This window comes from Jaculus jaculus, chromosome 7 (genome assembly GCF_020740685.1).
Source record: "Jaculus jaculus isolate mJacJac1 chromosome 7, mJacJac1.mat.Y.cur, whole genome shotgun sequence".
In the NCBI taxonomy this organism is placed as follows: domain Eukaryota; kingdom Metazoa; phylum Chordata; class Mammalia; order Rodentia; family Dipodidae; genus Jaculus; species Jaculus jaculus.
Genome location: NC_059108.1, coordinates 124,188,182 through 124,212,924, shown reverse-complemented (window position 1 = coordinate 124,212,924; position 24,743 = coordinate 124,188,182). Strand labels below are relative to the sequence as shown.

The 24,743-nt window shown below is 42.8% G+C and overlaps 2 protein-coding genes across 4 annotated transcripts in view; one reads left to right on the top strand and one right to left on the bottom strand.

The window, feature by feature from the left end:
- Slc39a9 (solute carrier family 39 member 9) overlaps positions 1–4,317 on the bottom strand; it is a 51,979-nt gene extending 47,662 nt beyond the window's left edge. For all 3 annotated transcript variants that reach the window (XM_004649288.3, XR_006638080.1, XR_006638081.1), the window contains exon 1: positions 3,510–4,317. In XM_004649288.3, the coding sequence (XP_004649345.2) occupies positions 3,510–3,620 (111 nt within the window). In that variant the 5' untranslated portion in view covers positions 3,621–4,317. The remainder of the gene's footprint in view (positions 1–3,509) is intronic.
- Positions 4,318–4,702: 385 nt separating this feature from the next.
- Erh (ERH mRNA splicing and mitosis factor) lies at positions 4,703–20,879 on the top strand. Its single transcript, XM_004649287.3, has 4 exons — positions 4,703–4,814; positions 7,621–7,708; positions 14,116–14,236; positions 20,392–20,879. The coding sequence occupies exons 1-4, from the start codon at positions 4,812–4,814 to the stop codon at positions 20,492–20,494; spliced, it is 315 nt and encodes a 104-aa protein (XP_004649344.1). The 5' UTR covers positions 4,703–4,811; the 3' UTR covers positions 20,495–20,879.
- The last annotated feature ends 3,864 nt before the right edge of the window (positions 20,880–24,743 follow it).

Here is a 24,743-nt window from a genome sequence, read left to right as displayed (position 1 = left end):
ACAAAAAGTCCTTGAAACACAACTTTATCAAACCCATTTCAACTGTTAGAAGAAACTGAACACATTTTTCTTCAAACACAAAAACCTCTGATTTGGTAGTAAGTCAAACCCAAAAGATACCTATTATGAATGACATTGTTATTACAATCAGACACAAAAGAAAACTTTAAAATACAAACGGACAAAGCAAAGCTTAAACTGAGGATAAATATAATAAAAAAGGGAGGGAGGGAGGAAGGGAGAAAGGACAAATTAAATACTAAGAAAACTGCTGGACTTAGTAGATGGCTTAGCAGTTAAGGTGCTTGCCTGAAAAGCCTAAGGACCCATGTTTGACTCTCCAGGTCCCAAGTAAGCCAGACGCACAAAGGTGAGGCAAGTGCAAGGTCACACATGCCCACTAGATGGTGCAAGCATCTGAAGTTCAATTACAGTGGTTGAGGCCCTGGCTGCCAATTCTCTCTCTCCATGTCCCTCTCTAATTTTTTTTTTTTTTTGTTTTGTTTTGTTTTTCAAGGTAGGGTCTCACTTTAGCTCAGGCTGACCTGGAATTCACTATGTAGTCTCAGAGTGGCCTCGAACTCACGGTGACCCTCCTACCTCTGCCTCCCGAGTGCTGGGATTAAAGGCAAGTGCCACCACGCCCAGCTAAAATATTTTTTTAAATTAAAAAAATTTTTAAAACCCTGCCATAAAGTTGGGAAGCTACAGGAAAAACCCTCTCTTCTCCAAGCTTATCATTCTCCATGAATGCTAAAGCCATTCACCAAAACAAGACTTCTCAGGGGCTGGAGACATGGCTTGGTGGTTAAGGTGCTTGCCTGCAAAGCCTAAGGAACTAGGTTCAAGCTCTCTCCAGATCCCACATAAGCCAATTGCACAAAAGGGGAGGCAAGTACAAGGTCACACATGCCCACTAGGTGGCACAAGCATCTGGAGTTCGATTTCTATGGCTGAGGCCCTGGCATTCCAATTCTCTCTGTCTCACTGTCTAAAAAATAAAAATAAAATTAAAAATCAGTTATGGGTTGTTTATTTTAATTCTTCATAAATGTTGCCTCAATTTAAGTTAAAATCTACAAATCACAAAGCCTTTCAAATGGCAGCCCAATAATACCAATCCAGGTTTTTTTTGTTTGTTTGGTTTGTTTTTGGTTTTTTGAGGTAGGGTCTCACTATAGCTCAGGCTGACCTGGAATTCACTATGTAGTGTCAGGGTGGCCTCAAATTCATGACAATCCTTCTACCTCTGCCTCCTGAGTGTTGGGATCAAAGATGAGCACCAGCTCCAATCCAGTTTTAATGTATTCTAAGAAAGAAAAAAATATATATCTATATATCTATTTTTTTGAGGTAGGGTCTCACTCTAGCTCAGGCTGACCTGGAATTTACTATATAGTCTATATATTTATAAAATATATTTTCAATGCGTCTGGAGTTCATTTACAGTAGCTGGAAGCGCTGGCACGCCCATTCATTCTCTCTCCCTCCCTCCCTCCCTCCCTCCCTCTTTCTCTGTTGCCCTCAAATACATAAATAAAAAATAGCAAAAAATATTTTATTTTTTTTTCAGCCAGGCGTGGTGGTGCACGCCTTTAATCCCAGCACTCGGGAGGCAGAGGTAGGAGGGTCGCCGTGAGTTCGAGGCCACCCTGAGACTACATAGTGAATTCCAGGTCAGCCTGGGCCACAGTTAGACTCTACCTCGAAAAAACAATTATTATTTATTGCAAAATTGCAAGCAGAGAAGAGGGGGAAGAGAATGGACACACCAAAATGTGCCATTTTGTGCATCTGGCTTTACATGGGTTCTGGGGAATTGAACCCAGATCATGAGGCTTTGCAAGCAAGCATCTTTAACTACTGAGCCATCTCCCCACCCCAGAAACTATTTTTTGTTAGAGTAAGGAACATCTGGCTCAGAAAGCATCAGACAGGGGAGTCACCCAAAAGGAAAAAGGAGGCTTCACAGGCCAAGGAGGATGGTGACAATCAGCTTGACCCATCTGTTGCATTGATGGAATACAGGCAAAACCAGTAATAACATTCTAAACTAAGCATTCTGCTAATCCAACAAAACAAGTGCAGGTATGGGTTGGACCTGTACACAGGCTACCTTGTACACGTATTGGGTACTATGCACCCTTGCCACCTTGAGCAGAGCAGGTAAGAACTGCTTTGAGTCAAAACAGCTCTGATTCTGTCCAGTGTGGTGGCAGACACTTGCACTCGGGAGGAAGAAGTAGGGGAACTGCCATGAGTTCGAGACCAGCCTGAGACTACAGAGTGAATTCCAGGCCAGCTTAAGCTAGAGTGAGACCCTTCCTCAAAAACAAAGAACAGCTCTGATTCTAAATTTACTTGACTTTTTTGAAGTAGGGTCAAAGCTCTAGTCGGAGCAGGCCTGGAATTCACTATGTAGTCTCAGGCAGACCTTGAACTCATAATAATCCTCTTACCTCTGCCTTGAGAGAGTGCTGGGATTATTAAAGGCTGCACCACCATGCCCAGCTAATACTTAAACTTTTTAAAGTTACATAATCAGTTTCCTCCTCTGCATTTCAGTGAGTTTGTTGTGACTGCTGAAAAAAGAGCAGTAACAATTCAAACTTCCCTTCCATCTGGCTGTAGGCTTTATTTTTCCTCAAAACACAATGACTCGTCCCTTCTTTCCCACCCACAAGGTACTTTCTTCACCATCAACGCCTAGTCTTCGTGTTTCTTCAGAGCACACCTCACGTCTCCTTTATACCTCACCTTTCAGTAGTTGGCACTGAGGCAAGACCCTATTTTATTGATAATCTCCAGGACAAACTCATGAAATCCAGTTCCCTCTGAATGCAGTCGTTTTCCTCTCTAAGCCAGTGAACTCTGGGACTAAGACAGATCTGAGATGTAGTGCTCTCACATGGATCCGGCCCACTCGCTTGATGCTTAAGAAATAAAACTCTAATAAATTAATCAAAATGCCAAAACATACTAGCCAAAAGTTTATTTCTGAGCATATAGATCTGAAACCAATCTGAGAATACCCACGTCAATGCTCCGCTTCTTTAAAAGAAAATGTAAGCGTAACAACAATCTAGTTCGGATTTTTTTCTCACATTGACTGTAGAACAGGCACTCCCTCACAAAGAAAAAAGTTAGCTTTCCTCAAAAAAAAAAGTGAGCTTTATTTTCTCAAAAAGAGAAAATATTATATTTAACCCATATGGACAAATAATATTCTCCGTTTGTTTTCTTAGTCACAATTTGGAACCTCGTGCCCCTTTCCGTGAAAAATGCATTAAACCCCAAGTTTTTTTTGTTTTTTTTTTTGTATACAATCTTCAGAGGATCCAGAACGCTGCAGGATCTTCTGCGGATTATCTACCACTCCAGATTGAATTCTAGTGTTGAACATGAAGTTTCTTCCGACTGTCAAATGTTATGTGTCTTGTTTTAAATCTCATAGATCATTACTTCCTGACACCATCCTGACAGTTGACAGAAAGTTGAGGATTTCTTACCTCTGAGAAATTGACAGCCAAGGGAATGATTCCAGCCACGTAACATCCCACCAACATCGCCAGAGACAGCAGACTAATGGAGATGAAATCATCCATTCTGCCCTTCTGCATGCACCCGCCACCACCAGCCTTCGAAATTCCAGCGCCTTCCAAAGGTTGTATGAAAGGTCCTCAGGGTATGTCGGTAAGTGTGTGCTTGGCTTTCCAAGAGATCAAGGGGGCCTCCCCCCTTCCCCCGCGTTCTTTCAGCTTCCCCGGACAGCAGATTGCTCTTCAAAGTACTTAGAAACAGTTTCCTTGCCTGATACTAGCACCGGAGAAAACTTTGCAGGATTTCACGTTCCCAGCCCTGGAGTTCTTAGATGCCAGTCAATGAGCTCCTCGTGGGGGTAACAGCGATGGGGAGACGGAGCTAAAGAGTTCTTCGACTGCCGGAATGAAGGTGGGTGGTAGGACGGCCCACTCCCCACCACCACCCTGACTTCCCTGGGAGCAGCAGAAAAAAGGAGGGAAAACCCAAGGGAGACCTAAGCCTCCTCCCGGCACGGCTGCCCGGCTCCGGAGAGTGGCCCCGCGGAGAAGGGACCGAGCAGCCCACCAGTGCCACCGAGTAAAGTCCGCCCGGAGCCTAGACGGAGGCCAGCAGGCCTGCGGGTCTCCAGGGGCGGGACGTGGGGACTCAGCAGCAGGGCCGACACGAAGCTGCGGCTGCCCTCCACCCGGCGCTGCCCATGGTGCTCCGCTCCGCCGGGCCTTGACCCACAGTCGCCAATACTACAGCTGCCATGGCCGCCAAGTGGCACCTCTTCATTACACCCACTTCCGGATCGTCCCACCGCGCCCTCCCCTCTTTAGAAGTGTACTTCCGGGTTACAACCGACCCCATAGGCCAGAATACTTCATATTGCCGCCATTTTTCTTTTTCTTTTTCTAGTAACGATAATAAAAGATAAACCGGTGTCATTGTCCTACTCGTGATCACTTCACCTGCGTGTCTAATAACTAAATCACGGGAGGCAGCGGTCTTGAAGTAAACGATTCTTCCCGAAGTTTTCGAAACGCGTTACCCTCGCGTCCTTCATCGCCCTTACCCAAGATGGCCGGAACAGAGTCAGCGTCCGCTCTAGGCGCCGGAAGTATGGCGCATCTCTATGGTCCGGAAGGCTCTTTCGCGTCGCGCTTCCGGCGACTTCCGGCGGCTCCTCTCGCGGGGATTGGCTGTTTGGCGGTGTTGCGGCTGAGCTCGTGTGCGGCAGCGGTGTCGGTGGCAGCGGCGGCGGCTGCAGCAAAGCGTTTGGCGCGATGGTGAGAAAGGGCTTTAGCGGCTCCTGGGGACCCCCCCCCTCTACCCCGTCCCAGCCACGGCACGACCCCGCCTCCGCCCCGTATACCTCCATGTCCCTCCCGCCCGCAACGGTCGGGCGCGGACGGGCGGCTCCAGCTCGTGGGCCGAGCATCTCTTCCCGCCGCCGCACGCGGGGCCTGGCGGTAGGCCCGGGTCCGCCCTGCTGAGCGGCGCGGGGGAGAGGATGTTCCGGAGGGCCGCGTGCAGGGAGGCGGGCTCGGCGCGCGCTCGCTCGCTCGCTCGCTCTCTCTCTCTCTCCCCCGGGGCTCTGGCCTCCTGGAAGAACAATGGCGGGGGAACGTCGGGCCCAGCTCTTCCGGAACCTGTCGGTCTCGGCGTCCCCTGGCCGTACCTCGCGCGAGGCCGAGGCCGCTCGTCTGGACCGGGTCGTGCCATCCCCTTTTGTTTGGCGGCGTTCCTGGCAACCCCTCGGCCTGGCCCCCCTGCCTCGTATCCTCTCTGGGCTGGAAAAGATGGGCTGCGCGCAGAATCCCGCCAGAATGGTGGGCTATTAAAAAAAAAATCAGTGAAGAGGAGAGATTCGCGGGAATGATGAATGACCAGGGCTGTTTATTGAACGCCGCACTTTCTGGTCGGTATAGGTAATTGTTAACAAAGGACCTCTTCGGGTTGCACTTTTGCTGAGTGGAGTTATTTTTAAGTTCTAACCCAACATGTCTCCTTAGGAGGACTTGCGGCCAGGGCTCCGTTCGTATTTTTCCATAACCAGCAAGTGTGACCTTAGCCATGTCATTCTGCCACTTGAGTTTCCTTTCCTTTCTTTAAATGTTCAGATTAAATATCTGGAAATATCTGGAAAAGTGGGCTGGGGAGGTTGCTCAGTGGTTAAGGAGCTTGCCTCCAAAGCCTAACGACCCAGGTTTGATTCCCCAGTACCCACACAAAGTGATACATGCGTCTGTAGTCATTTGTAGCCGCAAGAGGCCCTAGCATGTCCATATTCACATTTCTTCCTCTCTTCTCTCCATGCAAATAAATGATTTTTTTTTTAATCTGAAAACGTGGGGGTGGAGAGATGGCTCAGCAGTTAAAGGCACTTGCTGGCAAAACCTGATGGCCTGGGTTCGAGTCTCCAGTACCCACATAAAGCCACATACACAAAGTGGTGCATGCACCAGGAGTTTATTTAGTGATTAGAGGCTCTCTGGGTGTCTCTTAAGTAATTTTTGTTTTGTTTTTTCGAGGTAGGGTCTTGATCTAGCCACAAGCTGGCCTGGAATTAACTAGGCAGCCTCAGGCTGACCTCAAACAGCCATCCTCCTCCACAATCCTTAGTGCTGGGACTGAGGACATGCGCCACGACACCCAGCTAAAAATACTTTTTCACTTAATTTATTTGAGAAAGAATGGGCACGCCAGGGCATCTAGCACTGCAAACAAACTCAAGACACATGCATCACCTTGTGCATCAGTTTTACGTGGGTTCTGGGGAATCAAACCTGGGTCCTTTGGCTTTGCTGGCAAGTGTCTTTAACTGTGAAGCCATCTTTCTAGCCCCTTTAAAATATATGTATGTGTGTGTGTGTGTGTGTGTGTGTGTGTGTGTGTGTGTATATTTAAAACTACTAACAGCCCGTTCTTTCTGAGCACTGTCAGTAATACAAAAAGGTTCAATTTCTTTATTCTCTTTTTTTTTTTTTTTGTACTTAGGGGAAAGTGCCTGAATCTAGTGAGCAAAACTTATATGGATTATATTTTTGTGATAGCAAACTGACATCTTAGGTTTCATGTTTGTGCAGTTTTGTGCAAAGTAAAGTCAGATTTTTCATCAGAATGAATCACTGCTGCCAATTTTTGGTATTGGTCATTTTCCTACGAAAGGGCCATAATGAAAATACGAACCAAATCTATCCAGAAAGAGAAATGTGACACAAATATACTTGGGTTATTATAAAACCTACAGGATGAAAATGAGCAAAACTGGTTTAGAAGGTGGTACGATCCTTAGACAGTTGGTAGCAAGGGGTCAGGGATGATGCTCCTTTGGTAGAGCACTTGCCTGGTTTTCAGCCCCAGCACTGCATGAAGTGGGCATGGTGGGAGCAGAAGGATCCGAAGTTCCACTGAACTACAAAGCAAATCCAAGAGTGCTGCACTGAATGAGACCCTGTCTCAAAGAGACGGAAGCGGAGAAGAAGGAAGGGAACAGGCAAACATTGCCATTTTCACTTTTGGGTTTTTTTGTTGTTTTATTTGAGGGAGAGAAAGAGGCAGATGAGAAAGAACGGCCAGGGCCTTCAACCACCACAAACAAACTCCAGACACATGAGCCTCCTTATGCATCTGGCTTACGTGGATCCTGGGAAATTGAACCGGAGTCCTTTGGCTTTGCAGGCAAATGCTTCAACCACTGAGCCATCTCTCCAGCCCATGTAGCAGGTTTTTTTTAATGTTATTTATGAGAGAGAGAGCTAGAGGCAGAAAGTCACTGGTAAAAACAGAAAACCTGGATTTTTAATTTGCTTGAGAAGAAAAAAAAAAATTAAAAAGTCTATGCAAAGTAACTTTTGCTGAGTACTTGCTGGCAGTCATTATACTTGAATAATGGCCAGGAAAAGAAGGGGAGTTGTGAATCTAGCTGCCAATAATACACATGGACAAAGGCATCAGTATTGTGGGATGCGTAGCCTAGTTAATTATGTCTTTATAACTAACAGTGCATCACAAATGGGAGTTCTGTGTCATACTGTGAACTTCTCAAATGCAGATTAGAAACTACATTGAAATTACTTTTTTTCCCTTCAGTCTCACACCATTTTGCTGGTACAGCCTACCAAGAGGCCAGAAGGCAGAACTTACGCTGACTATGAATCTGTGAATGAGTGCATGGAAGGTGAGTTTAATATACCAATCAAAAAATAGAAATCTTTGAAGTTTTACCCTCTGAACATTCAGTAGTAAAATAAACATTGAGGAACTGGGGTTGTTTTTTCCTCTAGATTTCTTGGATTACTAATTTAATTGGGGAAAATATATATATATATATATATATATATATATATATATATATATATGTATATATATAGGAGGGACTACATTCATTGGATTTTTTGTTTGTTTGTTTGTTTTGTTTTTCAAAGAAGGGTCTGACGCTAGTCCATGCTGACCTGGAATTCACTATGTAGTCTCAGGGTGGCCTCGAACTCAAGGCGATATGCCTACACTGCCTGTGCTGGGATTAAAGGCGTGCACCACGACGCCCGGCTTCATTGGATATTTTATACATTAAATATATATGCTGCCTTCCCGTGCAAATAATTAACTTTTACTATTTTAAGATCAAACTCATAATCAGTTGCATTTGAAGCTCCCTATTTTTTAAATATCTTATTTTATTTTGTTATGACGTATTTTGTAGCTATTTAATGGCTATACCGTCTATATTGTTAAGTTCCAGACTATGGAGTACTTATGGCAGGCAGGCTCTGAGAATGACTTCTGAAACCTAATTGCCTGTCTCTTAAATACATAAATGTTAAAAGCTATTTAGATTTGGTTACAGCCCATTAGAATGTTAGAAATAAAAATTAGCTCAGAGAATAAAAGCTAATGGAACCAAATCAGCATAATTTATTGTGCATTTCATAAATTTATACCCGCCTAAAGGGAATTATTAGTCCTTAGCGTTTCTTTACTGGGTAATCCATTAGCACAGATTGGCTTTTTCATAAATTGGATCCATTCTTAGGCTTTATCAAGTTAGCTAGTTATGCATGCCCCAGTCCTTCTAGTAAATTATTCATTATTCACTTCTTCCTATAAAGAGTATATAGCCAGACATGGTGGCACACACCTTTAATCCCAGTACTTGGAAGGCAGAGGTAGGAGGATCACCATGAGTTCAAGACCACCCTGAGACTACATAGTGAATTCCATGTCAGCCTGGACTAGAGTGAAACCCTACCTCAAAAAACAAAAACAAAAAATTATATATAAAACTGTTGATTATTCAAAACTAACTGGGTTAGAAGACTTCAAATCTGTTCCAATAAAACCAACAGTGATTATGCATAGGAAAACAAAAGCTTCGTATAATCAAAGATGACTTTAAAGCAGCTAGTGCAATTTTCTGGGAATTGCCATCACAAACTATAATTTCAAGCCAGGCATGGTGGCACATGCCTTTAATCCCAGCACTTGGGAAGCAGAGGTAGGAGGATCGCCATGAGTTCAAGGCCACCCTGAGACTACATAGTGAATTCCAGGGCAGCCTGGACTAGAGTGAGACCCTACCTTGGGGGGGGGGGGTCTTGGCACTTTTATAGTCTATTCAAGTCCATTCATCCGCTGACTTCTTTTCTTGCTCTTCAGAGCCACTGCACAGCATGAAGTAGTACTACTCAGCATGTTTGTCAGTCATGTTTGACTTTGATTGGACAGTAGCCTTCACTAGCCTTTACTAATTTAGAAAGCCTAAGTTTCTTGTTTATTTGGGATAGGGTCTTGATATGTAGATCAAGCTCCAGATTCTCCTTCCTTGGGCTATTCAAGACTAGAAGGGATTGTAGGTGTACCTTTATACCCGACTATTAACTGGAATTGGCCTCCAACTCGTGACCTATCTATGTCTCCCAGGTACTGGGGTTAAAGGTGTATGCCACCACCACCAGCTCCAGTTTTTTAGTAAGCTTTGGGTTGGGATGACTCTGGTTAAAGTGTATGTTTTCAAACATGAATACCTGAATTTGGATCCCCAGAACCTGTGTAAAGCCTGAGGCTGTACCACTAGTAACACCAGTGCCCCTACAGCAAGAAGGCGCTAATAGGCCAACTAACCTGGCAAATGCAGCAAAAAGTGAGTGACACTGCCTCAGACAATATGGAAAGCAAGGACTGATAACCAAAATTGTCTTCATCGTGACCCCCACAGGCATGCCATGGCACATGCACTCTTACATATGCAAACATGTATAGACATCACGTACACATAAAATAATACAATTAATATATAGATTTGGGTCTGTGAAAAAATAGAACAGAAAGTGCAGATGGTTCCCATATTACTCCCTGTCTTCCAATTTTTACAGTGAACTGGAGTTGGCATATTAACTAAAATCCATAATGTCTGTTAGGGTTCATTCAATTTGTAGTTCTGTGGATTTTGCCAAATTGATGAGATGCTGAACCTAGTATTACAGTGTTGTGCAGAGTAGTTTCACTGCCCTAAAAATCTCTTGCCCCACCCTCCAGACCACCAGCCTTTCCATCATCTGCAGTTTACTTGTAATACCTAATATGGTATAGCTAATAATTGCTACACTTTTGTTTGAGGCATAATAAAACTCTGTAGGGGCTGGGTATATAGCTTGGCCAGTATAAAGTGCTTGCTGTGCAAGTGTGAAGATGTGAGCTTGATCCCCAGCAGCTATGTAAAAAGGCTAAGCATGTATCTATAATCCAGTGCAAGGGAGGCAAAGACCAGAGGATCCCTGTGCTTCCTGGCAAGTCGAGTCAAATTGGTGAGTTCCGGGTTCATTGAGAGAACTTTGACCAAATAATGTGGAGAATAATAGAGGAAGACACCCAACATTGATCTCTAGCATGCACACACATATACCAGAAATCTGTAGGTTTTCAGTACAAATACATTTTGTTTTTTCAAATGTCTTCAGTCCATGGTTCATTGAATCCATGGGTGCTGAACCCCATGAATATGAAGGGCCTACTGTACTAGTTTGAATTACTGTTACATGGAGACTTCATATTGGCTTCTTTTTTAAAAAAAATATTTATTTGGGGGAGAGAGAACGAGCACACCATGCCAGGGCCTCCAGCCACTGCAAATGAACTCCAGATGCATGTGTCCCCTTGTGCATTTGGCTTATGTGGGTCTTGGAGAGTCAAACCGGGGTCCTTTGGCTTTGCAGGTAGACACCTTAACTGCTAAGCCATCTCCTCTCCAGCCCCATATTGGCTTCTTTTGATTTAACATGTATTTGAAGTCCATTCATGACTTGATAACTCCATTTTTGTTTTCTAGATTACAAATAGTGGGATTTTTTTTTTCATTTTTTTTTAAGTTGAGAGGTCAGCAGTTAAAGGCATTTGGCTTGTAAAACCTGATACAAAGTAGTGCATTTACATCTGTGATCCAGTCTACAGCAGTGGGAGACCTTGTCTCAAAGAAAGTGAAGCATTGGTATCTTTAGGTTGTCCTCTGACTTCCACACCAACACTCGTATACCTATCGTATACTATACGTATCTGCACAGTGCAAATAATAAATGAAATTAATTTTAAATGAGGCCTACACATGCTGTAATTCCAGTACTTGAGGCTGTGTTTGAGGCCCACCTCAGCTATGTAATAGCAAGATGCTGTCTGAAGAAAAAAGCAAACCCTCCCAAAAAAGCTTTAACTATGAGAAACTGGGAATGTAGCTTCAGTCATAGTTTACTTGTCTACCATTCATGAAACCCTAGGTTCAGTCCCCACTATAGCAAACCAAAATGGGATTTTAAGGGTGGATGGGGTGGGGTGGGGAGAGAAGGCCTTACATAGTCCAGGCTAGCCTTGGACTTGCTATATAGCCATGAATGACCTGGAACTGGTTCTCCTGGCTCCAACGGGGGGGTGGGAGGGGCATTTTAAAATGTTACAGGAGCCAGGTGTGGTGGTGTATTCGGTTAATCCAGCACTTGGGAGGCCAAGGTAGGAGGAGGATCATGCGTTCAAAGCCATCCTGAGATTCAGGTCATCTTGGACTAGAGTGAGACCAACCTTGAAAAACAATTACTGCAGAATTATTGGGTGAGTTCTCATACAGTGCTTGTCAGATGGTTTTTGTTTTATTTTGTTTTGTTTTTCAAGGTAGGGTCTCACTCTGGCCCAGGCTGACCTGGAATTCACAGTGTACTCTCAGGGTGGTCTCGAACTCATGTTGATCCTCCTACCTCTGCCTCCTGAGTGCTGGGATTAAAGGCGTGTGCCACCACGCCCAGCTTAGATGGTAATTTTTTTTATTCTGTTTTTCTTTTTTGTGCTAATACTCCTCTATAAAACAAATTTTCCTAGTTACCTCCCCATTTCTTAAAAATAATGGACCTCTTTTTTTGGAGGAATTTTAGGTTTATAGGAAAATTGATTGGAAGGTATAGCATTTCCAGTAGGCTACTTGTCCCCGTCCCCCCCCAATTCCCTTAATACTACTTTCAGTAGTGTGGTTCTCTTGCTACAGTTGATGAGCCACTACTGATGCATTGCTATTAACTGAAATTTATAGTTAGGTTTTATGCTGAGGACATTCCATGGATTTTGACCTACATCTGTACTATATAGCATATACCTATTACTACTGTGTCACACTGAATAGTTTCTCTGCCATGAAAATCTACCTGTATCTCCTTCCCTCTCAAGCACTAATTTTGTTCACTGTTTAGTTTCCACTTCCAGAATGTTAGGTTGGATTATATATACTGTGTGGCATTGCCAGATTGAATCCTTTTATACAGCAATATGCTTTTAAGATTCCTCCATATTTTTTGGTAGCTTTATGGATCAGTTCTTTTTATCTCTGAATATAAAATTTCTATAAACATTTATGTACAAGTATTTTAAGCCTACATTTTAAGTTCTCTTGGGTAAATACTTAGGAGTGATATCATTTCGATCTTATGGTATAGCTATGTTTGGGTTTGTAAGACATTGGCAAGCTATCTTCAAAAGTGGTTATGTCATTTTATGTGCTCAAAGTAAGACTTCTTCTGTCACTATATTTCTTCCATTGTTTGGTGTCTTTTTAAAAAATTTTTTTATTGACAACTTCCATAATTGTAAACAATATCCCATGGTAATTCCCTCCCCCCACTTTCCCCTTCACAAATCTATTCTCCATCATTTCCCATCTCAATCAGTCTCTTATTTTGATGTTATGATCTTTTCTTCCTATTATGATGGTCTTGTGTAGGTAGTTTCAGGCACTGTGAGGTCATGGATATCCAGGCCATTTGTGTCTGGAGGAGCACATTGTAAGGAGTCCTACCCTTCCTTTGGCTCTTAACATTCTTTCTGCCACTTCTTCTGCAATGGACCCTGAGCCTTGGAAGGTGTGATAAGAGACTTTTCAGTGCTGAATACTCTCTCACTTCTCAGCACTATGATGCCTTCAGAGTCCCAAGGTCACTGCCATCTGTAAAGAGAAGCTTCTGTAACCAGAAGTGAGAGTTTCATTAATATATGGGTGTGAACATTAAGAGAGGTGCTTACTGGGCAGTTTGGTGAGTATAGTATATACATTTAACCAGGCATTTGGTGTCATTTTTATGTGTAGCTTCTCAGTGACATGACACTGAGCATGTTTTCTGTACTTGGCATCTGTACATCTTTGAAGAGATGCCTATTTAGGTCTCCTACCCCCTTTGGGGTTTTGGAAACAATCTCGTTGTGAAGCCTGGACTGGCCTACTAGATCCTCCTACCTTGATAGTGTCTTTTGAAATACAAAAACCCAACTTAACATTCATTTCATTTGTTGTTTATATTTTTGCTGTCATCTAAGAAACCATTGTTTTATCTAGTGTCAGAAAGATTAATGTCTGTTCATAGTTTTGGCAGTTAGCTTTTTTTTCCAAGATAGGGTCTCACTGTAGCCCAGGCTGATGTGGACTCCACTGTGTAGTCTTGGGGTGGCCTTGAACTCACAGGGATCCTCCTACTTCTACCTCCCAAGTGCTGGATTAAGGCATTTGCCACCACACCCCACTATGTGTTGATCTTAATATTTGGCAACCTTCCTAATTCATTTATTGTAATAATGTTTGACCTTATGTATGATGTAACTCAGCCTTTAGGAAGTTGTTTTAGGACATTAAGGGCTTGTATGTTAAGATACAGAGCATGTTTTCCCCAGGTAACTAGAACATTGATGTCGTGTGCCCATTCATCATGATAGTAGGAATGGACTGAAAAGATGTCCTCTTTTATGGTAATGAGAGAGGAACAGGTAATATACTATGTAGGTTAAATTGTTAATAATGTGATTATTGCTCATTTTATTGATTAACTTATTGAAGTATTTATAAGTTTACTGTATTATTGATACTTTATATGCATTACTTTGCATTGTTATTCCTATTTGACAAGTAAAGTTTACTGGGAAATTGTGATTTTGTGATTAATTGAAAGTGATTGGCCTACTGTTCTTTCCCAGCCCAACCTTGCTCAATATATACAAACATTGCAGTACTACTCATACATAAGAGCTTATACAGTTGTAAGTTCTTGGCCTTGTCTCTCCTCTCAGGCGTTTGTAAAATGTATGAAGAACATCTGAAGAGAATGAATCCCAACAGCCCTTCCATCACATATGACATCAGCCAGTTGTTTGATTTTATTGATGATCTGGCAGATCTCAGCTGCCTTGTGTAAGTACTAGCTCCCATAGCTATTAATTTGTATTTTTCAGTTATCTATTTAAAGCTTTTTAGTGTATTGGAAGTTGTGCATGCACCACTTTACACATCTGGCTTGATATGGGTATTAGGCAATTGAACCTAGGCCAGCAGGCTTTGCATGCAAGGACTTTGAACTGCTGAACCATCTCCTCAGTCGCTGAAATTTAATTTTAATCCTCCCCTCCATAAAAATGTTTGTTTTATTTTACTAGGAAGAGGTTTTAAATTCTAATTTTCTTCCTTTTGGTTTTCCTAGGTAGGATCTCGCTCTAACTCAGAGCTGACCTGGACTAATTTGCTTCTTAAATAACTCATGTTGATAATCTACATATTGCCACTACTGCTAAGGGGCATAATGGTTACAGGCTGATTTAATCTTCTCATCAAGTGTGAATAAGTGTAAATACAACCCATTTTACAGAAAATGCAGTGGCACTCAATCATTAGGTGCTTCAGTACTAACTACGTCAGGTGCTGTGTCAGAACTTGAGAGAGCAGTGTTGAAAATTCCCAAATCAGCTCACCCTTTGTAGATCACCACTGCAGCCAGGCCTGGAAGCTGGCCACACTTGGCTGTCTTCCCCAGAGGCTGCTGGAGAAAACAAGCATTCCCTTAGGATTTTTGAGTTTTGTTTTCTGTGCTACTTCATTGGGTTTAAGTTGTAGCTGTTTTATTTTGCTTATTCCCCAGCTGATCCAATTCTGACTGTTAATGAAATGTGTTAATAAGAAGAAGGAAAGAAAATTGTTATAAATATTTAAATATAAATAAGCCTTAAGTTCCAGTGGAAAACATCTATAGTCAGTTCAGTGTAAATGTGAAAGTTTCCCAACAGTAACATATCTGAAGACAATTATAAACCCAGAATTTATTAGATTTCATTAGATTTCATCAGATTCCAAGATTTCTCATCATATTGCATGGGTGGCATTTATCCAGTCAGTATTCACTTGGTGTTAACTACGTGGCAGTTCTAGACACTGAGGAGGTATGGTATTGAACAAAAACAACATTCCTTGTTCTTAATTCTGAACAGTAAATACTGTGATTTCAGTTAGTTGTAGGTTTCAGGGGATCAAAAGATAACTGAGGGCTGGAGAGATGGCTTATCAGTTAAGGCATTTGCCTGCAAAGCCAAAGGACCCAGGTGCAATTCCCCAGGACCCACATAAGTCAGATCCCAAAGGTGGTGTATGTGTCTGGAGTTGGTTTACAGTGGCAGAAGGCCCTGGTGTGCCCATTCTCCCTCTCAAATAAAATAATAATAAAAATAATTGGAGTATTGGCAAGTAGTGATCAGAAAATAAGATGTTCTGAATTTTTGTGCTAACCGACATAATTTGGAGGGGGGGTTGGCATTATTGAAGTTATACAAGGGCTGGAGAGATGGCTTAGTGGTTAAGGCATTTGCCTGCAAAGCCAAAGGATCCCAGTTCAATTCTCCCGGATCCATGTACGCCAGATGCACAAAGGGGCGCATGCATCTGGAGTTCATTTACAGTGGCTGGAGGCCCTATAATAATTTTAAAAAAAAAATTAAGTTACACAAGTCAGGTGTGGCTAATCCCAACACTTGGGATGCAGAAATAGGAGGATCACTGAGTTTGAGGCCATCCTAAGACTGCATAGTGAATACCAGATCAGCCTGGGCTACAGCAAGACCCTACCTCCAAAAAAAAAGTTATAAAAGTTAAACAGTGTTTAGAAGTACATGATTAAAAATAGAACATAATTTTGCTAACTAAGCTATGAAATGTAAACCAAAGGCCACACTGTGCTAATATTGCCAACAGTATTAAGAGAGAAATAGTAGCATTTTGTTTTTAGTTGAAAGCTGAAGTTATAGGTTAATTTTTTAAAATGCTTTTTGCTTTAAATTATTTGAGAGAGAATAGGTGCACCAGAGCTTCTAGCCTGTGCAGACGAACTCCAGATTCATGCGCCATCTTGTACATCTGGCTTACATGGGTCCTGGGGAATTGAACCTGGGCTCTTTGGATTTGCTGGCAAGTGCCTTAACCTCTACTCTAAGCCATCTCCAGCCCCTATAGCTTCATTTTCTATTATTGAAAAAATTGTCTGAAATCTTTGAGAACTGGATTTAGATTTTAGAGCCATTTCCTTTCTACATATCCATGATGTTTAATGTCCCATTTGATATTTGAGTATTTCAAAGAGGCCAGCTAGTGCCATGGTACAGAATGTCCTGCTTCTCTTTTTCAAACATTCGTATGTGTATACAGGGGCACGAGTGCCAGGGTGCATGTGGACGCCTACCACCTCGGGGTGTTTGTCCTCTTTTGAGACAATCTCCCTTGCTGCTGCTACTGCTCATTGGTATAGCTGGCTGGGAGCTTCTCCATTCTCCTGCTCTGTCTCCCATTGCTTCATACAAACTAGGATTATAGACAAATACTCCACTTTGCATTGGCTTTACCTGGGTGCTGAGGACTTGAACTCAGACTGGCCACCTTTGCAAGCCAGTGCCTTTAACAACTTAAATAGCTCTTTTTCCCTCCAGCTTTTTGTATTGAAAGATTATTATTGGAGCTCTTTCTCCTCGGACCAGAATTTGGGTCTTAATTTTGATTTGTACTAGTTGTGTGTTTCTTCTGTTAAATGTACATGAAGCTGGCCCAAGACTTACTTATTTGTATGTTTATGCATATTTTTGTTGTGTGCATCGGAAGGCTAGAGGACAGCCTCAGGTGTCATCCATGGAAACATTGTTCACATTCTTAGAGATACAGTCTCATTGGCCTGGAACTCTAATTCATTTACACCAGTAAACTGGTATGGCATGTGATCTTACCAATGGATCCTCCTCTCTCCACCTCCCCAATGCTGGGATTACAGATGCATGTCACACACCAGGGATTATAGCACAGTGCTGGGGATTGGATTTAAGTCTTCATGCTTGGCTGAAGCACTTTACCAGCTGAGCTCTCTCCAGTCCCCTGAATATAAAACTTAGGATTTTAGGTGGGGCAGAAGGCATGCAGGTGCAGGAATGCGTGCACTTGTGTGTGTGTCTGCGTGTAGAGGCCAGAGATAGACATTGGGTGTCTTCCTCAATCACTCTTCATCTTGTATTTTTTTAAATTATTTATTTATTTATTTGAGAGCGGCAGACACAGAGAGAAAGACAGATAGAGGGAGAGAGAGAGAATGGGCGCGCCAGGGCTTCCAGCCACTGAAAACGAACTCCAGACACGTGCGCCCCCTTGTGCATCTGGCTAACGTGGGACCTGGGGAACCGAGCCTCGAACCTTTAATACCAGCACTCGAGAGGCAGGAGTAGGAGGATCGCTGTGAATTTGAGGCCACCCTGACACTACATAGTGAATTACAGGACAGCTTGGGACAGTGAGACCCTACCTCGAAAAACCAAACTAGAGAGAGAAAGGAAGAAAGAAATGCAACTTGGTGCTATTAGCAAAGACACTGCTTAATTTCATCGTTCAGACTCCCAGATTCAGTTTTTCTGTGAGCCTACATTCATTGACCATGGCAAATAAAGCTGTAAGATTCATCTGGGCCAGCAGCTAGTAATTAATTTAGCTAACATTTAATTATCTCATTTTCAAGTGAAGGTTGATAGCTGTCAACACAAAGAAAGCATTATTACTACTTCATGCTTTGGAAAACAGTGTAAGTTGATGGATCTCTAAATACTTTGGTGGTCTGTGGATGGAATAATAATTATTTCTACTTACAGGGCTTTAAGAAGGATATACAAAAAGTGAATAAATAGCTAGGCATGGTGTTGCATACCTTTAATCCCAGCACTCGGGAGGCAGAGAAAAGGGATTGCTCTGCGTTTGAGGACAGCTTGTGACTACAGAGTGACTTCCAGGTCAGCTTGGGCTAGAGTGAGACCCTACCTCAAAAAACCAAATAAGTTAATAAACAAACACATATAAACACTTAAAGCAATACTTAATACTTGGTAGTAAATATTTATCATTTGTCTAATATTTTGCTGAGCAGTTTAAAAATGAACCTTGGGGTGAAGTGGCTTAGCGGTTCAGCGCTTGCCTGTGAAGCCTAAGGACTCCAGTTCGAGGCTTAATTCCCCAGGATCCACATAAGCCAGATCCTCAAGAGGACGCATGCATCTGGAGTTCATTTGCAGTGGCTGGATGCCCTGGTGTGCCCATATTCATCCTCTCTTTCTCCCTTCCTCCCTCCCTCCCTCTCTCTCTCTCTCTCTCACTTTCAAATAAATAAATAAAACCAAAAAAATTTTTAAATGAAACTTACAACTGCTAAATGGACATTTTATCTTTCTGTGGTATATGTGCCACCTTTTGTGGCTGATGTCTTTTTTTTTGTTTGTTTGTTTTGTTTTGTTTTTCAAGGTAAGGTATAACTGTAGCCCAGGCTGACCTGGAATTCGCTATGGAGTCTCACTCAGGGTGGCCTCAAACTCAAGGCAACTCTCCTCCCTCTGCCTCCCAAGTGCTGGAATTAAAGGCTTATGCCACCATGCCTGGTTGATGTCTGCTTTTTATACTGCAGCGTTAGTTGGAAGGAAGAAAGGGCTCCCAAAAGGATGTATTACTTAACCAGATACATTTTGATTTTTTTTAAGGCAGGGTCTCACTTTAGCCCAGGCTAGCCTTGAACACTTGACAGTCCTCCTACCTCAGCCTCCTGAATACTGGGACTAAAGGCTTATGTTGCCATGCCCAACACATTTTGATTTTAAGTAATGTATTACTTACTTTTCTTTGCTGTGACCAAATAACTAACAAGAAAAAACTCAAGGATCTCAGCAAGAGCTTGAGGCTGTTGGTCACATTCACTCCACAGGAGGAAACAGAGAACAGTGAACGCTGCTGCTCAGCTCACTTTCTCCTTTTTATTCCCCTGGGACCCCAGCCCATGGAACGATGCTGTCCTCAGTTAGGGTGGGTCCTCCCACCTCATTTAACCTAATCTAGAGACATTTTTACAAGTATGCCCAAAGAGTAGTTTCTTTGGCAATTCAAGTTGATAACTGTAGACTAACCATTGCAAGTTAGCTAGTGGGAGATTCTGTTTTTCAAGTTCTATAAAGGTGCCTTAGTGTTGGCTATTAAAGTATACTGTGGGCTCTGAAAACCTTCAATTTTGCCCCACTGACTATACAATGGTTAATCTATGGTTATTAAAAGCAAGTCTTAAACTGTTTGAGCTCTTTAAAAACCAGGAAGAAAGCTGGGCATGGTGGTGCACAGCTTTAATTCTAGCACTCAGGAGGCAGAGGTAGGAGGATTGTCATGAGTTCAAGGACACCCTGAGACTGCATAGTAAGTTCGGTCAGCTTGGACTAGAGTTCATTTGCAGTGGCTAGAGGGCCTGGCATTTTCATTCTCATTTTTGCCCCCTCTCCCTGCAGCATTAAATGTTAGTAGATCTAGATCATCCTTGGCTACATAAGTTTGAGGACACCAGGGAACACATAAGACCCTATTTCCCCCCCCAAAAAGTTTATGTTAAAACTAGAAGCCTTGGTTGAAGTAACATGTTTTTAGAAATTTCTTAGTTAATTAGAAATAAATTTAGCAAAGCTGAAACTTGTACTAGTGTTTGGTTTTTGTTCTTTAATCACCAAAGGAACTATAAAAATAGAAATTTGGTGGGAGGAAGAACACATGGTTTCTGGTCAAACTGTGAAGAAATAGATATGTAACATACTGAGTGATTAAGAGCTCTGAGCCTTGATTTCTTTTCCCACCAAAAGATTATACTTGGGGGCTGGAGAGATGTCTTAGTGGTTTTGCCTACAAAGCCTAAAGACCCAGGTTCAATTCCCCAGGACCTCTGTAAGCCAGAGGTCTGGAGTTCATTTGCAGTGGCTAGAAGCCCTGGCACGCCCATTCTTTCTCTCTACCTGCCTCTCCATCCCTGCCCCCCCCCATTAATAAAAATAAAATATTTTTTTAAAAAGGATTATACTTGGTGATCTAGGTTCATAGCTACTTAAAAAATTGAGCAGCTCTGTTGATGTCATTACATTGATCTGGGGAAGTGTGCATGTTGTTGTTTGGGCAGTTAAAATACGAAGCTTTTTAAACATGACAGTAATTAACAACTGTACCTTTGCTGCTAACCTTGCTTATTACATTCTGTTCTTCAGTTACCGAGCTGATACCCAGACATACCAGCCTTATAACAAAGACTGGATCAAAGAGAAGATCTACGTGCTGCTTCGTCGGCAGGCCCAGCAGGCTGGAAAATGAGGTGGAAGCATTAGGGGGCTGGGGGTGGGCTTGGAACACAGGTGTGTACAGCGTGCTGTAGTGGAAGTTTTGTATTATAGTAATCCTGTTTCCATTTTGTTACACTCTAGCCAAGATTGAATGTACTAGATGAAACGTGAGAATCTTTTTCATCGGAAACCTCCATTGCCCCTTTTTTCTTTCTTTTTTTTTTACTTAAACATTTTTATAATTTAGTGGAAATTGTTCTTTGTCAATTAATGTTAGTTTCTAGTCCTTCAAACCATTCATATCTGGTTTATAACATTCACTGAACTAACCCTTCTAGATGGGGTGGGGGTTGGTGACACCATTTAGTTATGTCCTCCAGATAAGGTTTTAGTGAAAAATAAATGTTCTTTAGTTATATTTTCTCACTGAGTGATTTTTTTCTTTTGGTCTCTGAATATTTTCTTGCAAAGCTTTATCAGTTTTAAAACCACAGCCGCCTTCTCCACAAATAATTAGGATAGAATTTATATATTTGAACACATTTTGCTCTGGTTTATTTCTTTTCTTTTTATTTATTTATTTATTTATTTATTTGAGAGTGACAGACACAGGGAGAAAGACAGATAGAGGGAGAGAGAGAGAATGGGCGCGCCAGGGCTTCCAGCCTCTGCAAACGAACTCCAGACGCGTGCGCCCCCTTGTGCATCTGGCTAACGTGGGACCTGGGGAACCGAGCCTCGAACCGGGGTCCTTAGGCTTCACAGGCAAGCGCTTAACCGCTAAGCCATCTCTCCAGCCCTGCTCTGGTTTATTTATATGAAGCTAGTAAGCCTTTACCTCATTTTTCCAGCAACCAGTGAATCTCAGAGTCCCAAGGTTGGTCTCTAGGGTGTAGAGATACCTCTGGGCTTATTGATGGGGTCATGCTCCATCACAAGTTGAAAGTATTAATTCAGGGCTGGGGGAAATGGCTTAGCAGTTAAGGCATTTGCCTGCAAAGCCAAAAGACCGCAGTTTGATTCCCCAAGACTCACGTAAGCCAGATGTACAAAGGGGGCCGCATGCATCAGGAGTTCATTTGCAGTGGCTGGAGGCCCTGGCATGCTCATTCTGCCTCTTCCTTTCTCTCAAATAAAAATTTAAAATATATTTAAAAAAGAAAGTACTAATGCATCTAATACCCCTAGTCTGTAGAGCAACATATCTTCCCAACACAGTACATTGTAGATTGTGCTTTCTCCTCAAGAATGACTTTTTGCTGCCATCTTAGGTCCAGGACTGTAGTACTTAATACTGTCAACACGTAACTGCCCATAGCCGCTCAAGGAAAGAAAGGGTTTATCTTGGCTTAGTTTCAAGGGGAATGTCTTGGAGATGAAGGCATGACAGAATAAGAGCATGAAGCAGCTGGTCACAGGAAGCAGATATGAGCATCCAGTGAGGCTAGGCTATAAAACTCCCAAGACCTGTCCTCAGTGACCCACTTTCTCCAGCAAGATTCTACCTTCTAAAGATTCTACAACCTTCTCAAATAGTGTTGGCTGGGGGCCAAGTGTTCAAACACATTGAGCTTATGGGAACCATCTTACATTCATATCACAAGATTCTACCCCTGACTCCCATAGGCTCATGCCCATCTCATAATACAGTGGGCATTCAGTCCAACTTAAAAGGTCCCCATAGTCTTTAAGTCCTCACACTGCTCAGAAGTCCAAAGTCTTTGCTAGTCTCTGAATTGAGGCCTTCTGTAATAACAAAAACAAATTACAGAGCTAGAGATACGGCCCAGCGGTCAAGGCACTTGCCTGTGAAGCCTAAGGACCTAGGTTTGATTCCCCAGTTCCAAGTTCCTACATAAGCCAGATGCACAAAGGTAGCACATGTGTCTGGAGTTTGCAGTGACTATAGGCCCTGGTGCCTGCATTTCTTTTTTTTTCCCCTCTCAAGTATTATATATATATATATTTACAACATAATGGCATAGAATAAACATTCCCATCTCAAAAGGGAAGCATAAGGACATCGCAAGGAGAGCTTGCACCAAAGCAAAATGCTGCAGGGCAAACACCACATCTATAGATCCATGTCTGTTAGCTGGCACTTAAGATGAAATTGGGCTCCAAAAGTCTTGGTAGCCCTGTCACATTAGCTGTACTGCGTGTAGCATATATAGCCTCTCACACATAGGATCCACTCTGAGCCTAAGCTTTTTTAGCAGACATCCCGTGATCTTGGTATCTCTAATATCCTGGGGTCTACCTCAGAATTTAAGGTTCAGCTTCATACTGGCTTAAGGGCTTACTTGCAAGAAAATTGACCCTGCTATACATTGCCTGACTCAGACTCTAGGACTGTGGTGCATGACCATGACCCCTCGACCTTTGTGTTATTCATGCCTATAAAGCAAGTAGCACATAGATGATGCCAGCTCAGGATGGAGTCTGTACCTCAGCACTTGGCCAGGCAGCTGTTTATAAACGGGAACTCCTGTGGCATATTCCCTTCAAGCCTCTGTTCTTTCGAAAGAATCTGCATTCTTGGGGCTGGGGAAATGGCTCAGCCATTAAAAGTTGCTTGTGTGCAAAGCCTGCCTGCCTGAGTTTAATTTTTCAGCACCACATCAAGCTGGATGGAAAGTGGTTCATGCATCCATGGTCCCAATATGCCTATGACAATGGGAGGCAGAGCCAGGAGGACGCAGACCAACTAATCTGACACTTGTTGGTAGTCTGGCAAGTCTTAAGAAGGTGGCATGCACAGACACCTCACAGTTGTCCTCCAACCTCCACATGCACAGTGCAGCATGCGCTTCCTGCGCACATACAAACCATCAAAAAGTATTTGCCTCTGTCAGGTGTGGTAGTGCACACCTTCAATCCCAGCATTCAGGAAGCAGGGGTGGGAAGGAGGATCACTTGAGTTCAAGGCCAGTCTGAGACTACAAAAATGAATTCCAAATCAGCCTGGGCTAGAGCAAGACCCTACCTGGAAGAAAAATAATTTGCATTTTCACAAGCTCCAGCCTGTTAATGAGTGGGATCTTGTCCTTTAAGTATTATAACTACTTTTTCAGCTGTAGTCTTTTGTTTGGAGCTTTGCATTTGCTCAAATTTCTTGCCACATTTAATATTTTCCTTTTTCCCCTTGCTGGTTTTTCCACCTGCTGTGATCTGAATAAGAGCAGTCTAACAGAAGCCACACCAAGCCAGAGAGCTGTTCTGTATTATTTCCTCCACCAAACAAATTAGCTCATCCATCACTCAAGTTCTCAGGATCTGAATACAACCAGACTCTGCCAGCATATCACATGAACTGGCTCTAACCCAGTTCCCAGTACAGTCCTTGATGCCCTCTGAAACCTTAGGAGTTACACCTCCATTGTCCTATGTTTAGCATTCTGGTCTTCCAAAGTCCCATCAAAATGGCTCCTTAAGCGTTGTTTACAGCATTATGAGAATTCCCTAGGGGCCAGAGAGATGGCTTAGTGATTAAAGCACTTGCCTGTGAAGCCTAAGGACCCAGGTTCAAGTCCCCAGAACCCATGTAATCCAGATGCACAAGGTGGCCTATGTGTCGAGTTCATTTGCAATGCCTAGAGGCCCTGGCATACTCATTCTCTCCCTCTCTCCCTCTCTCCCTCTCTCTCTCTCTCTCTCTCTCTCTCACTCACTAAATTAATTAATTAAAATTTTAAAAATCTTTTTTAAAAAATAAAGATTTCCCTAGCCCAAAGTTTCAAACTTCCACATTTCTTCCACAAACCAGTTCCAAAAGTCCATGAACCACATGGTCAGGTTTATCAGTAGTGGCCCCACTTCCTGGTACCAGTTTTCTGTATTGGCTGGAGACATCTAAAGAGGGAAGGAAAGGTTTATTTTGGCTCGGGTTCTAGGTGATCCAGTCCATTATGGTTGAGAAGGCCTGGCGAGCCAGCTCCTCACATTTCATCCAGGAAACAGCACACAGGAAGTGGGGCTGGGCTATAAAATCACAAGGTCCACCTCAGATGACCTATTTCTCCAGAAAGTCTTTACTTTTTTAAAAACTTTATTTACTTGAAAGGGAAAGAGGGAAGGAGAGAGAGAACGGGCACGCCAGGGCCTCCAGCCAGTGTAAATGAACTCCAGACGCGTGTGCTACTTTGTGCATCTGGCTAACGTCGGTCCTGGGGAATTGAACCAGGGTCCTTTGGCTTTGCAGACAAATGCCTTAAACGCTAAGCCATCCCTCCAGCCCAAGTCTACTTCTTAAAGAAAGGTTTCTCAACATTCCCAAACTG